The sequence below is a fragment of the Stomoxys calcitrans genome, chromosome 4, assembly GCF_963082655.1.
Source record: "Stomoxys calcitrans chromosome 4, idStoCalc2.1, whole genome shotgun sequence".
Lineage (NCBI taxonomy): Eukaryota > Metazoa > Arthropoda > Insecta > Diptera > Muscidae > Stomoxys > Stomoxys calcitrans.
Genome location: NC_081555.1, coordinates 124881744 through 124897967, shown reverse-complemented (window position 1 = coordinate 124897967; position 16224 = coordinate 124881744). Strand labels below are relative to the sequence as shown.

The following is a 16224-nucleotide window of genomic DNA, read 5'->3' as shown; positions in this document are numbered from 1 at the left end:
CATGTTACGACTTTGGAGCAAGTAATGTTACATTATGCAGATTGGAATATGATTCTGACATTGGCATTCTAACAAGATAATGATCGGAAACATACTAGTAAATTGGAAAGGGGTGGTTTCGGGTCAATGGGGTTCAGATTAAGCTGTGACCTGCTCAGTTTCCTGTCCTCAATCCCATTGAACATGGGGAGACATTGATATTATGTTAAAGAGAACTAAATTCCAAATGCGGAATAGCCATTGAACGCAATGTGTAAAGCCAGACACAAAATCCGTTTAAAGCTATCCCAGGATCACCCTGTAGAGAGATGCCAGGATCTTATTGGGACTCCATGCACCATAGATGTGTCCAAGACATCAAAAAAACAAGTTATTACTTTATGGAACAGAAATAATTCTAGTTAGTATAAATTAATTTTCAAGTTTTGTGCCATTTACTTTAAAAGTATAGGGTTAATTATCAAATTTTGGGGACAAATCATTCAATAAAATATTTAGCTTTTATAAAATATTTTATTGTTATACATTTAGAATTGATTAACAGTTCATCTTATGAAAAAAAAATTATAAAAAAACTATTTTTTCTTAAAAATATTATTAAGAAAAAATATTATTTTATATGATTGCTAGTTGAAAAATATACATTACGGATGACATTCAACTGAAGTTGCTATAAGTGCGATTTTTCGGCAACCACTTTTTTGTAGTTGCTCCGTTGTTGTAGCCACATTTGTATGTGGAGGTAGCAATCCTTGTCTAGCTCTTATCGTTGAGCAAGTTCGTTCCGGTCCATACGACCGGTAGCTACGGGAACGTTATGGCCATTGGTTATTTAAAGGATCCAATAGCTTGCCTTGTCATACTCAGTATTCATGCAAGAGCCGTTGCCGCCCTGCCTTTCTCTGATACTCCACTCGATACCGCTAATTGTCCGCGACTGCAGTTGCAGCTATTCCGTATTGAACATTCCCGATCTGCCACCTGTGGATGCCGTAGCCCTCATATGAGCTTCTCGTGGTGACGATGGACATAGATCGGAGCTCAAAGTTCTAGACTGTGTGGTGCTCATAGTCATCACGTGCAGGAAATAGTAGATCTGTCAGGTTTAGTATAAATTGTTCGTTTGTTTCTATATAACATATGAGTAGGTGTTTTAAGCTTCACCGTGGTCAAAGCGCCACAAATCAACAATTCGTAATTTAAGAATAAATGGGGAAAACCCAAATGCTGCTCGTGTTGTGCCAGTTGTTGAAACAAAAAAACATAGCCGGGAGAATAGTTGGTGGTGTGAAGATATTTTAAAGCAAGATAAAAATAAAATTGCCACTTAACATAAGAAATCTTAACAAAGCATGTTGTGGACCAAGAATACGCAGGAAATTAACATGGATCTAAATTCAATAGACAAGTTCTTAAGTCTTAAAGAAATTTTGGCACCAAACGGCGACACAAAATGAACATTTACATGAAAAAATTCTTTAACAGTGCTTTAATTAAAAATATTTTTTTTGTTTTTTTTTGTTTTTTTTTTGGAAATTTCATAACTTTTAGCTTTTTTATTTTGGTTGCGTGTCAGATGACATTTCAACTGCATGTTAGTTGGCATCCATAATCGAGCCATTAAAATAACAACATTTAGAAAATAAATAAAAAAATCGTTTCGGGAAGTGATTCAGAGACGATCGATATAACAATCAATGGGTTGGTGCCCCTCTTCTCCTTTTGACTGCTACAAACAAATGGACTAGATAATAACACCCAGTACCGCAGTGGTTGTGTAGGATATAAAAAAATTATCAGTGATGTGGAATTCTAATAAAAAGGAAAAACGTTATGTAAGAGGGAAAGTTGGAAGCATCATGCTTGATCAAATTATGCATCTAAAACTTGTTTATTAGGAGAAACCGTTTATACTGACTTGGCAACTACTATGGAGAACTTGCCGAACATGATCCACAGGATGAAGGGTATATAAGATTCACAATTTTTTTTTATATAACTATAAACTATTTAACAAGATTTATTCTTAAATTAGGGAAAATAATAATTATTATAAAGCAAAGGGTTTACAGAAGTAACACATTTAGAACAAAACATTGACTGGATACCAAATTACTTTGTTTTACCTAAGCTTACAACATTTACTTAAAAGATTAGCTAAATTAATAATTCACATCGAGATACTAAGATGAATAAAATTCCTATTTGGACGTTGATATGGCTACATTTCGTTGTTCGGCCAATAATCACATACATAGTCAAACCAAATTTTTTGTTATTATAAAGCTTGAAACAATAATAAAAAAGGAGAAGCATTCTTTATATTTTTCCCAAAACTCAATATTCTTCTAAGCTTTGGCCTCAGTACAAATCTTCTCATAAGTAAGATATTATTTTTGAAATATAGCATACATTTTCGTATATTTTGGCATATAAACTAGACACCAAGAGAAGTTGTTTTAGAGAAGCACTGATAGTCGAAGCCGTCAATTTTGACCAACGCCTTTTTATCTCTGCCTGTGTGGTTTTAAATTGCCTTTGTTTATTTCCAAGATTCATACAAATAATTTATATAATGTCGAAATGGGTATAAAATTTAAAAATATGTAGGTTATGGCTTTAAACCATAATGTCATGATTATGTGAAATAGGGCCTTTTGCTTTTTTAAAAAACCATTTACATATATTAAAAATACCATTGATGTTATCCAGTCTTTGAAAACTTGAATATTATTGCCAAATTGCTCATAGGTAGGTTGTACTATTAGTAAACTTGTCATTTTATTGAGAGGACAAGAACAACTGTTGTAATTCTCTATTGCTCTTTGGCCAAATTCATAAATCCAGCGCATATTTCTTCGTTGATTTCCTCAACTTCTGGTATATTCGACATCACCCATGTTTCATCTGTACTTTCCAAAGTTTCACAGCATATGGGACAAGTTTTGTTATTAACATTCCTTAAAGAGAAAAAAATGCAAATATTTCTCTTATTACAATTACAAAAATCTAATTTCAAATAAAAACCTACCATTGTTCTATGCATGGAGTACAGAAGGAGTGTGTACAGGGCAGGATTACTTCTGTTTGTCTATCCAAACATATTGAACACTCATCTATGTGGTCATTATGGACACATGTCGATACTGAGGGGCTGCTTAAGCCACTGCCTCCACCTGTACTATCTGTACTATTACCCAATGCACCCATAAACATTGAAGTTGTGAATTGTGATGGTAGTGGATGTAGTTGTGACGAAGAACATCGAGACGGTTCCTCATCTTCTGGTGTTGATTGAGAATCACGTCTTTGCTCCTTTATTTGAAAAAAGAATAGAAAGAAATATTTAGAATTTTAAAAACAAAACAGGCTGGAACCTTGAGCTCCGATTTCTCGTTATCATGAGAAGCTCCATATGGGGTAGCTGCAACTGCAGTCGCGAACAATCAGCGGTAACGCTTGTGGAGAGTCTCTGTGAGAAGCCTGGCGGCATCGGCTCTTGCTTAAATACTAAGGGCCTATGATGCTCGATATGACAAGGAGAGTTATTGGTTCCTTGGACCGGATAAGCTTGCTAAATCATAGGAGCTTGACGAGAATGACTACCTCCACACGCAAGTATGGCTACATAAACAACCTACCACATATAAGCAAATAGTAGAGCATATTAAGACAGTAAAGGGTGATTTTTAGCTATTATCTTTTTGGTAACACTGGTTTAAAGAGCTCATGCACGTTTCGTGTTTTGTTTCACTGTCAAACATCTTCTGTTTGGTCTATATTTTAACCATGAATCGTCTTACAAACGAACAACGCAAATTATTAAATATTATGATCAAAATACGTGCTCTGTTAAGAAAGTTAATCGCGCGCTTCATTGTGTTCAGAAGCAGAATTCTCCATTTTGGAGTGTTGATCAGCCAGAAACATTGCAAGAGTTGCCAATGCATCCAGAAAAAGTCACAGTTTGGTGAGGTTTATGGGCTGGTGGCATTATTGGACTGTACTTCTTCAAAGATGGTGCGAATCAGAACGTAACTGTGAATGGTGAGCGATACTGTGAGATGATATCCAACTTTTTATTGCCCAAAAGGCGACAGCTTGACTTAAATGACATTTAAATTCAAGAAGACGTTGCCACATGCCACAAAGCACGCGTAACAATGGACTTATTGAGAGGCGAGTTCGATGAACATTTTATTTCACGTTCGAGACCAAATCGGATGAAAAATGCTCATCTTATGGGCTTAATACTCTATAACGGAAGATCGGTCTATATGGCAGCTATATCCAAATATGGCCCGATATGGACGATATTCAACAAAAAGGTTTAGATGGTACCAAAACACAATGTTCCAAATTTCATCCAAATCGGATGAAAAATGCTCCTTTTTTGAGCTCAATACTCTATATCGGGAGATCGGTTTATATGGCAACTATATCCAAATATGGTTTGAACTGGACGATATTCAACAAAAAGGTTTAGAGGGTACCAAAACACAATGTTTCAAATTTCATCCATTTCGGATGAAAAATGCTCCTTTTATGGGCTCAATACTCTATATCGGGAGATCGGTCTATATGGCAGTTATATCCAAATATGGTCTGATCTGGACCACATTTGACAGAAATGGGTAGGGGTCTACCAGAACACACTGTGCCAAATTTCATCCAATTCGGGTAATAAATGGATCTTTTATGGACTCAATACCCTATATCAGGAGATCGGGTGGTCGCTCTATAGGGCAGCTGTATCCAAATATAGTCCGATCTGAACAGCAATTCACAAAAATGGGAAGGGGTCTACCAGAACTCACTGTGCCAAATTTCATCGAAATCGGATGAAAAATTACCAAATTATTGCTTCCAGACTTTAGGTCTGAAGATCGGTCTATATATCGGCTATATATAACTAAAATAAAACTTTTCAAGATCAGAAGATTATGTTTATATACAAAGAATATGAAACCATCAAAATTTGTTAGAAAATATTTGTTTACCCAAGATATCTGCAAAATTATAAATACCCAGCTTTTGGGTATAAATTGGTAAATACTCGGGTATTTACCCAATTTACCGGATAAATAACTTTTGGGTATTTACCCATCGCCCATCTCTATACATGGTGTCGTGCTGCTGTTCAATACTCAGCCTGCTCCAAAGGATGACTTGTTTGTGCATTACAGCCGCATTGAGGAAGACACGATCTGATACACTTAATTTTATGCTACTCTTAATACCTCTGGACATTGTGTCTGCACAAATTGCTGCAACCACTGAGTATTCCATCTCACAATGCCACATGTACCAGATAGTGTGAACTAATTGTCTGATTTCTATTTAATAAAAAGTACTGTACAATAGCTGATAGGGTTAATTGAGAGCTATAATATACCTGACAATGGTTGCAAACTGAATGAGCATGTGGGCTTTGAGGTGTACTCCAATGAACTGAGATTATCCGATCACTATAATGTGTATCAAGTGGTGACCTTTTCAACCAAAGAAGTGGTGGAATGACTTAGATGTAATGTATTATTATTCAAAAGCTGCCCTTGACTGTCGTATATCAACGAAATGGCTGAATTGTTTAAAATTCACCTGTCTTGTGTGCGGGGCCACAGAGATTCCCCAGGGAATTATACAGCTAACTAGTTTGCAAGATTAGGAACTATCTTACAAATTCCAGGTGTACGGGAATTTGTGGGTATGCCTATAGCAAATGTAAACTTGTTCTTCAAGATAATGTACAAAAGGCAAGGAATGACAGATGATCGCGAATTGGGTGTTGTGAACGATTTAAAAATATGTGGCCCTATATAAACTTTGAGAAGTCTACCCTTTTGCTGTTGTTGGCTAACTAACACAGAAGTCTCTGTAGCCGTGCCCCTCAAGAAGGGCCATTGTCGGTATGGAAAATTTGCTAATATACCAACGCTTTCAAGAAGTCTTCTGCAGAAGCTAGGATCGAATTACCGCATACATGAACGAGTAAAATTGTTCGAAAATTTTTGTGTTGGCATTACCACACTTTCGACATTCGAGATTATGGCATTCGTTATCGAGTATCAGCTGTTCGAAATCCACTCGTGAGCTCTGGAGCAATCGAATAGAATTGTAACTTGATATAAATAGTTAAAATAAAAGTAAAAATGTAATATGAAATAAATAAATACATCCTTTTTCAAGTTTCAAAATAAATTGGCTACAAACGGTTGAAATGACTCAAATCACGGTCATCCAAATTTTGCAAAAAAAAATCCAAATTGTAGCCAAGGGAAGGCAACATCTAAAGAACAAATGATGCCAGATCTTGGAGAAATGTAAGAACGGCCAATAGCATCTTTGTTGGGGCCGTGGGTGGTTGTGGTTGTCCAATTCGCCTCATGCCAATCCGACGGACTTTTTTTATTAAGGCCACTTTTGAAAGCAAGGAAAGGACTACTAAAGGATTCCCTGAAGAAATATATTGTACGGGAATAGGCCAACATACCGGCAGATTACATTCGTTCTGCTTGCAATTCGTTTCTTTAACAACTCAGAACAAATGATAATGGAAAATGTGGTCATATCGTGCAAAAGTGAATGGATTCAAAAATATTTCCACATATTTCGAATCAATAAAAAAAAAATTTCACACAAAAAATGTGATCGTTTGTCAGCTAACCGGTAAATCTAAATAACATGCGTTTGTTATTAATAATATAAATGTTTTATTTAGGTTATTTATGTACGCTTTATTTGGCAGTGACATTGGAACACTTTTATCTATCATTTCTCAGCGAATACGCACAAAGTTATTTTCCTCTTTAGAATCAGAGGACGACAAGCACAACAAAGCCAATGGAACCATGCTTTTTTTATTTATAAATTCACGTTTGTTTCCAAAAATTTCAATAAATTCATATTTTTTACAAAAGCCGGGTAGATGTTAATTGTCATTTGTGTTGTTTTATTTTGCATCAAACATATCAACTCTAATGCAAAATATAATCTGTAGCCAATTGAAAAATATCGATACGAAAGCTTTAGATTGCGGTAATACATCCATTCGATACAAATACGTACTCGATCTCCAAGAAAAAGAAGTCCCATTTTAGGTATTTATTTCTTTGAAGGCTTGTCGAAATAGTGGATGTGAAAATAAGCATGTAATCCGGTTTTTTTTAAAGCCTTTTGGCTGGTTCATGTATAAAACAAGAAGGCAACTTCATTCCCCAGCGCCTGCGGTATCATAAGGATTTAAATTGTCTGAGGCTGATTACAGACTGCCCTTAAAACCTAACCTAACATCATGTTTGTTGCCATCTTTCCAATTCGGTATGTCAAATTTTGTGACTTCACTAGGGATTTCTTGTCTCAGTTTGGTTGTTTGTAAAGCTAAACGTTTTATTATAGAATTTAATTTTTGTTGCAAAATTTCACGGTTAGTATAGCGCACTTCACTTTAAAATTGTTCTTCCGCCTGCGGCGATTAAAACCCAATTTATGCTAAATATAGACAGGATGATAACATTTTGTATAAAATCTTCCGTAGACAAATGCGGAAACCAATTTGCGTTGCATACATACATACGTATAAGAAATATATATATGGGTTTATGATAATGCAATTACCCTTTGAATTTCACTGCTCACCAGACTTTCCAAATGGGCTTGGAATGTTTTGAAAACACACAAAAATTGCTTCAGATTTAGAAATTTGTATGAATCGATTTGTCGTGTTTCGGGATTAACTTTTACGCAGGCTATCTTCACAGTTGCCTTCCACAATAGAGATGTGTCCGTGCCACTTTTCACCAAAAACACCAGTTGCTTACCATTGGGGTCTATGCATTTGCGGGATCTAGAACAAAACAAATTTAAAAAATCAATAAGTCTTATTATTATTCAACCCTCTTGCCCAAAGTAACCATAAACATAACATACATAAATTCCACCCTATGGTAAACGCTTTTATATGTAATTGTTTAGTTTTTGTTTATTACTCACAACGCATTTAAATTTCCCAAGCAAGTTTTGAATTCCTCATAGGTCAGGGAATTGATTTCTGACAAAACTTTTGTGTGACGCACCAATTGCATGTGAACACTATCAACATCCGGCAGGGAATCTGCCAAACTATGGGCTTGACCCATGGCTTTTGCAGTGTAGTGTAGTAGCTTATAATAATAATTTCACTTTTGGCAATTCGTAGAACAAAATCCTTTCAGTTGTGTGTATCCTGCGGCACCTTCACAATCCCATATTTTCCACTTACGACTCAGTTCTGTTTGCGTATCAAAACAATAAACATATGCGGTTGCTCTATACTTTCTCAGTATGTTGCAATTTGACAGTTCACACTTATCGCCTCCATATTGTACATACAAAATTCGTGAGACGTTGATAGCAATAATGGCTTAAGCTAAAATTTCGACCATATTTGATTTGTACAAGAAAAACAAGTACAACGCATTTGGTTCGGTGGGGCCAAATTTTTGATGCCCACCGAAAATTTGTCGTGATCGGATGAAAAAGGCGTAGGTGTTTTATTTGAATATAACCGCTGTAGACCAATCGGGCGAGGGTACAATGTAAGGTCTGTTCGCTTACTATTCCAGTAAAAATTTGCAGGAGACTAAGAGCCGTTTTTACTCTCTTTAAAAAAATTTCAAGCTAATGTACGCGAACGACGTCCAGTGAAAATTTGCGGAAAAACAGCTGATTTTTATTTTGGTTTATTTTTTATTTGTATGCTTGGACATTTTTTTTTCTTAAATAAAACATCCTGGCGATACTTGTGAGATATTTTCCTTAAAAAAATGTCAATTTATCGACCCGAGAGTGAAAAGGCTATAAGGGGAGCCATCTGTATAATCGTGATCTCCGTGCCGCTGGACAGCCATCACAAATTACCTTGCAATCCCATGGCAGCCGGTTGTACATACCGCATTGACCCGATGGAGTCTTTCATTGGTCCGATGGAGTCTTTCAGTGAACAACACACTGCTACAACAACAACCGTGCATCATCCGTGGCGCCATGTCGCGCAAAGCGCTGGTTCCAGACAAAATCTCCACACTGATGCTGAAGAATCTGGAACTGCCTAGAGTCGATTACCTTACAACTGTTCAGAAATCTATCTGAACACTATTATAGTGCCCGATGTGTGGAAGATGGGTAGTCTGATCCCGCTACTGAAATCTGAGAAGGACACGAGCACTTTGTTATTCTGAGAAAGGTACCTTGGACTAACCTCTTATGCTTTTGGACTAACCATCTTATGCATTGTGGCTAGATAAATTGCTACGACCACTGACGTGAGGCTAAGGGAGTTTTCTATTTGGTCATGTGGCGGCTGCGGACACTTTGTTATCTTTGAAGATATCTGTATCCGTTCACAATTGGCAGACTAATTTGCACTAATTTTTTCTAATCCCATTGTGCGTCACTTGTTTAACTGCACAGCATCTTCCCTCCTTAACAAATTCAAAGGAACGGTTGGTTTCATCGTAACTCTCCAATGCGGATGATTCTATCAAAATACTTAAGAAACCGATAATTGTTTTTTTCTTGGTGTTTGGAAGGATACAATGTTTTAATTTTTCAAGATTTTCCAAATAATTCCTCAAATTTGGCACTTACCTTCTAATGTAGAACAATCGACTTGAGGTAAAATTACAACTTCATATGGGGAGTTTTCTGTAAGTGACCACTTGCTGCTGCCATGAATCTTCATTAAAAGTAAATAACAATTAAACAAATGTATTAATTACCAATAAACAATATTTATATTTTTTTTACCTCTGCATTTTTGGTCCATTTTGCCGTTAGCTTCTGTATTTTCATGTAACGGCTGCTTTTCATAAAACAGCTGACCTTTACAAAACATCTGTTCAAAGTTGCAAATTTCTGCTGGCAAAAAATGTCCCAGTATAAATTTGCAGATTCTCTATTTTCTAACTGTCAAAATTTGCTCTCTTCTGCTGGCAAATAAAGTACCTCAAATCGGGAGATCCGTTTAGTTGACTAATATCATAAAATATATCATAAAATATTTTAAAGTCGTAATTATTTCAATTTTAAGAGAAATCGAGTAATAAATGTGCATTTTTTGTAGGACCACAACCTTAAATTGATACATCGGTCTACCAGTCCGACGTTTGGAGGATCGCAATATAAAACCAAAAATGTTACAAACCACTCCGGTAGTTAAGTTAGAGAGTGCGTCGAACTTGTGCGTGGACAGCTCTCTACCAGTGGTATCACATTCGACATGGTTAGGTTAAGTTAGATTGAAAAGAGGGTGCGGATTCTAATCACCACCATGCCACTTTGGAGATATTTTTATGCTTCTTAGCTTTTGAGCCCTTGATCAGAAAAAAGTGTTCCTGAAGACATTTATGTCAGGAATTTTGTGCCCTTAAGCTGGCTCAGGTATCGTATCCGCACCCAAGTGCAGAGGTCTGTTAGCTGCGTAAGCCGGGCATTGTCATAGAAAATGTTCCAACTTCTCATCATCTTCGCCACATGCCCTAAAAACGCTGTTGCCGCAATTATTCTCCAAACTGTATAAATTATGTATATGTATGAAGCCGGTCTCGAACAAAATATCCAAAAATAAAAATTAAAGTTGAATATCCCCGTAAGGATTTTTATGCACTATCCAGTTGAGCCTCTATCGCAAATCTTATCCGATTGGGCTGTAATTTTCTATTTTCTATTTATGGCTTTCAACAACTGCGTTTAGTATGGTCAAAATCGGTTCATTATTTGATATAGCTGCCATATAAACCCAATTTGACACCCTGAGCCACTGGAGGGGGCAATAATTAACCGATTTGCCTGAAATTTTGGAGGTGGTATTTTTCTATGACTTCTGACAACCACGACAATTACGGTCCATATCATAATAACTTGATGTAGCTCACATTTATTTTGAAAAATTCATTCAAAGAACTTGACAAATGCGATACATGGTGGAGAGTATATAAGATTCGGCCCGGCCGAACTTATAACGCTTTTATTTGGTTCTATTAAAATTTTAAAACGAGTTCCCTTTAATTTGTTTTTATCAAACTAAAGTCTACTGCAAAAATGCAATAGCACAAGATTTCTTTAAAATTAATAGACATTTTATCAATTTTTAATTTACTTTTGGTTTATGTCACTCTTGTTATAAATGTGTGTATTTTGGTACGAAATTGCTACGAAAATTGGTACGAGCAATCACGGACAAAATTCTACAACCATGCTATACCAAACCTGAGTGAATTCATAGTGGCAAATTGTACGAATTATACCAAGGCTGATTTAAAATGGTGGTCTCACCCGAACAGCTGCTAACAGCCGGCAAGGTTTGACGGTATTGAGATGTCAGATTTTTGTTTGCATTCTCTTTGTTGTTATATTCTTTCTCGCATATTCTCTGCGCACGTACGCACACAAATTTCTTTATGTATGTTGGCAAAACATCGATCAGCTTGATGACAAAATGGAGGATTGCACCATATGATTTGTGGTTGTTGTACAAACTACCTTTAATTGTTTCGCCGTGGATTTATACTCTATTCGGATATTCACGTGAACAACTTTTAAACTCCATATAAAAAAAGGTATAAGGTAAAAACATGTGAAACAAATAAATGCCTTTTTTAAGCTTATGGCTTAAAAGGAGCAAAATTAATCCTAGTGTAATATGAATGTAAGATTGGATTAGTACAAAAAATTCCATGACAATATGTTTAAAAAAATTATGATAGTTAACGTTTTTCGCAATGCTTAACGTAAAACTTTATTATCAACAATTTTTGCGGAAGTAGTATAAGACAAAATAAGTAGTTGTAATATTTAAATTTATAATAGGAAATCAACATTTAAAGGATAATTTTACGTAATTTTTATTAAACCGAATTTTAAATTGATAATTGGCGAATCAGTAATGGATTCTGCAATTTTTTTTTCAAAAGTTCAAGCAAAATAATACAAGTTATTTAATTCTGATGACATCTATGCCAGAGATAGAGAAAAGGTTAATAACTGGTGGTATAGCTACGTCACTCACCGTCAGAATGTCTAAAACTACCGCCAGAGGGCTGCATTACTGTTTTCAACACGCTGCCAAAATGAAAAGGTGAAGGGGGAGCATTCTTATATGTGAATGCAGGAAAAGAAAGCTGAGGGAAAATTATTGACAAGCCTGCATTTTACTGCAGCCGTTACATGAGAATACAAAACCTAACGCCAAAATTGATCAAAAGGCAGAGATAAGTAAAAAATAAAAATATTGTTTATTGGTATTTATTAAATTTGTTTCATTTTTATTTACTTTTAATGAAGATTCATGGCAGCAGCTAGTGTTCAGGTACAGAAAACTCAACAAATGAAGTTGTAATTTTACATCAAGTCGGTTGTTCTATATTAGAAGGTAAGTGCAAAATTTGCAGAATTATTTGGAAAATCTTGAAAAATTCATAATAGTACTATAATAGTACTCGACTCCAGGCAGATCCAGATTCTTCAGCATCAGTGTAGAGATTCTGTCTGGGACCAGCGACTTGGCGCCATGTATGACATTCGTAGCTTCGTGCGCGGTTGTTGTAGCAGAGTGTTGTACACTGAGGCGGCAGCCCTTGCCGATAAGAGACTCCATCCGGCCAATGCGGTACGTACAACCTGCTGCCATGAGATTGAAAGGTAATTTGTGTTGGCTTTCCAGCAGCACGGCGTCGCGGATACGACGAATGGCTCCCCCTTCTAGCTTTTTCACTCTCTGGTCAAAAAATTGACCTTAATCTAAGGAAAATACCTCAAAAAATTTTCACTGAAAGTTATAAGCGTACTTTTGTTTGCAAATTTTTATAGAGATTAAAATGGTTTTTACTCTCCAGCAAATTTTTACGCGAACAGACCTAATGTCGTCAATATTTTAAGTAAAAAGCTCAGCAATGTCCTCTGGCGCGATGAAAAGAATACAAATGTGACGCCGTCAATTCTCAATAGCCTCCTTTGTCTGGTATTAGTTTTAGCCTCCTTTTTCTGGTATTGAATTGATACCAAATGGTATTAAAAATCTTTTCTAATGACTCGAACAAAACAATGCCAGGCAGTTTTGAAAAATTGCTGTCATTTTTACCAGTGTATCTATCTTCTAAGAATATGCCTAATCAGGACCATTTTTCGAATGTTAAAGTTTTGGGGGAATTACAGTATTTTCGAAAATTTTTCTAACTGAAAAAGAAATAATTTTCGCAATTCGCCGATTTTTCAAGAAAGTTGCGAGGTTTTCACTTTCATAGATTTTGTTTTGAAATGCCGTTTCATCAGAAATATTTTTCGATGTTCAAAATTTCCATGGGCCTTCCTTTCAAAAGAATAAACAATTCAATCTCCAAATTTCGATAAAATTTACACACAATATGATTGCTTGTCTACGTCTACTCTTAATTAGCTTTTAAATGCTCGAAATATAAATAGTCAATTGCAGCATTTTCGAACTCGAAAATTATTCCAATTAGAAAATGAATATTTGCCGAAATTCCACGGATTTTTCGAGAAAATTGCAGTTTTCACCTTCATGGGCTTGGTTTTGAATCAATAAAATCGGAATTATGTTTGGCGTTCAACAACTCGAAATTTTTCATGGTCTATTTCAGACGAATTCTAAAAATTGGGATAAATTAATGTTCGAATTAAAAAAAAAAAATACATAAAACGTGATTAATTGTTATATGTCTAGTTCAGATTAGTTTTCAAATGTGAGAAATCAAAACATTCAGGCAATCACAACATTTTCTAACTATTAAAATTATTCCAGCTCGCAAAAATCGTTTCTTTTTCGAAATCAAAGGTATTTTTCGAAGAATTTGCAATAATTTCACTGAATTAGGCATGGTTTTGGAATGGCTTTCCGCTAACATTAAAATCTGCAAAATTTTTGGGTGGTCGAAAATTCGAAATTCCAAAAATGGTCAAAAAACTCAAAGTTCGATTTCCGAAATGATTTGCATACGATACGATTGTCTATTGCATGCCTAATCCAGAACTGCTTTCAAACGATCGAAACTCGACCTTTTGAAGGAGTTATGACAGTTTTAAGGAGCAATTACAACAGTTTCAGGGTAAAATTATTCCAGCTCGCAAAAATCGTTTCTTTTTCGAAATTAAAGGTATTTTTCGAAGAATTTGCAATAATTTCACTGAATTAGGCATGGTTTTGGAATGGCTTTCCGCTAACATTAAAATCTGCAAATTTTTTGGGTGGTCGAAAATTCGAAATTTTTCATGGGCTATAGCCTTTTTCCAAAAATGGTGAAAAAACTCAAAGTTAGATTACCGACATGATTTACACACGGTACGATTGCCTATAGCCTTCTTCCAAAAATGGTGAAAAAACTCAAAGTTCGATTTCCGAAATATTTGCACACGATACGATTGCCTATTGCATACCTAATCCAGAACTGCATTCAAACGATCGAAACTCAAACATTTGAAGGAGTTATGACAGTTTCAAGGAGCAATTATAACAGTTTCAGTGTAAAATTATTCCAGCTTGCAAAAATCGTTTCTTTTTCGAAATTAAAGGTATTTTTCGAAGAATTTGCCATAATTTCACTGAATTAGGTATGGTTTTGGAATGGCATTCCGCTAACATTAAAATCTGCAAATTTTTTGGGTGGTCGAAAATTCCAAATATGGTCAAAAAACTCAAAGTTCGATTTGCGAAATATTTGCATACGATACGATTGCCTATTGCATGCCTAATCCAGAACTGCTTTCAAACGATCGAAACTCAAACATTTGAAGGAGTTATGACAGTTTCAATGAGCAATTATAACAGTTTCAGGGTAAAATTATTCCAGCTTGCAAAAATCGTTTCTTTTTCGAAATTAAAGGTATTTTTCGAAGAATTTGCCATAATTTCACTGAATTAGGTATGGTTTGGAATGGCATTCCGCTAACATTAAAATCTGCATATTTTTTGGGTGGTCGAAAATTCGAAATTTTTCATGGGCTATAGCCTTCTTCCAAAAATGGTCAAAAAACTCAAAGTTCGATTTGCGAAATATTTGCACACGATACGATTGTCTATTGCAAGCCTAATCCAGAACTGCTTTCAAACGATCGAAACTCGAACATTTGAAGGAGTTATGACAGTTTCAAAGAGGAATTATAACAGTTTCAGGGTAAAATTATTCCAGCTCGCAAAAATCGTTTCTTTTTCGAAATTAAAGGAATTTTTCGAAGAATTTGCAATAATTTCACTGAATTAGGCATGGTTTTGGAATGGCTTTCCGCTAACATTAAAATCTGCAAATTTTTTGGGTGGTCGAAAATTCGAAATTTTTCATGGGCTATAGCCTTTTTCCAAAAATGGTGAAAAAACTCAAAGTTAGATTACCGACATGATTTACACACGGTACGATTGCCTATAGCCTTCTTCCAAAAATGGTGAAAAAACTCAAAGTTCGATTTCCGAAATATTTGCACACGATACGATTGCCTATTGCATACCTAATCCAGAACTGCATTCAAACGATCGAAACTCAAACATTTGAAGGAGTTATGACAGTTTCAATGAGCAATTATAACAGTTTCAGTGTAAAATTATTCCAGCTTGCAAAAATCGTTTCTTTTTCGAAATTAAAGGTATTTTTCGAAAAATTTGCAATAATTTCACTGAATTAGGCATGGTTTTGGAATGGCTTTCCGCTAACATTAAAATCTGCAAATTTTTTGGGTGGCCGAAAATTCAAAATTTTTCGTGGGGTATATATAGCCTTCTTCCAAAAATGGTGAAAAATTCAAAGTTCGATTTCCGAAATGATTTGTACTCGATACGATTGCCTATTGCAAGCCTAACCCAGAACTGCTTTCAAACGATCGAAACTCGAACATTTGAAGGAGTTATGACAGTTTCACGGAGCAATTATAACAGTTTCAGGGTAAAATTACTCCAGCTCGCAAAAATCGTTTCTTTTTCGAAATTAAAGGTATTTTTCGAAGAATTTGCAATAATTTCACTGAATTAGGCATGGTTTTGGAATGGCTTTCCGTTAACATTAAATTTTGCAAATTTTTTGGGTGGTCGAAAATTCGAAATTTTTCTTCCAAAAATGGTGAAAAACTCAAAGTTCGATTTCCGAAATGATTTGCATACGATACGATTGCCTATTGCAAGCCTAACCCAGAACTGCTTTCAAACGATCGAAACTCGAACATTTGAAGGAGTTATGACAGTTT

The 16224-nt window shown here is 35.4% G+C and overlaps 1 protein-coding gene and 1 long non-coding RNA gene across 3 annotated transcripts; both read right to left on the bottom strand.

The window, feature by feature from the left end:
• Positions 1–45: 45 nt before the first annotated feature.
• LOC106093310 (RING finger protein 141) lies at positions 46–8335 on the bottom strand. Of its 2 annotated transcripts, none has more exons than XM_013260362.2 (4): positions 7993–8335; positions 7639–7846; positions 3032–3315; positions 46–2960 (listed from the first exon to the last, which is right to left on the bottom strand). In XM_013260362.2, exons 1-4 carry the CDS (start codon positions 8136–8138, stop codon positions 2816–2818), a joined length of 783 nt encoding a protein of 260 aa, XP_013115816.1. In that variant the 5' UTR covers positions 8139–8335; the 3' UTR covers positions 46–2815. The 2 variants fall into 2 exon arrangements, with proteins under 2 accessions (XP_013115816.1, XP_013115815.1); XM_013260361.2 differs by having other exon boundaries at positions 7618–7846; positions 7993–8334.
• Positions 8336–8704: 369 nt separating this feature from the next.
• Positions 8705–10966, bottom strand: LOC106093308 (uncharacterized). Its single transcript, XR_001222327.2, has 3 exons — positions 9787–10966; positions 9628–9715; positions 8705–9528 (listed from the first exon to the last, which is right to left on the bottom strand). It is a non-coding gene; the product is annotated as an uncharacterized LOC106093308 (long non-coding RNA).
• Between the last annotated feature and the right edge of the window lie 5258 nt (positions 10967–16224).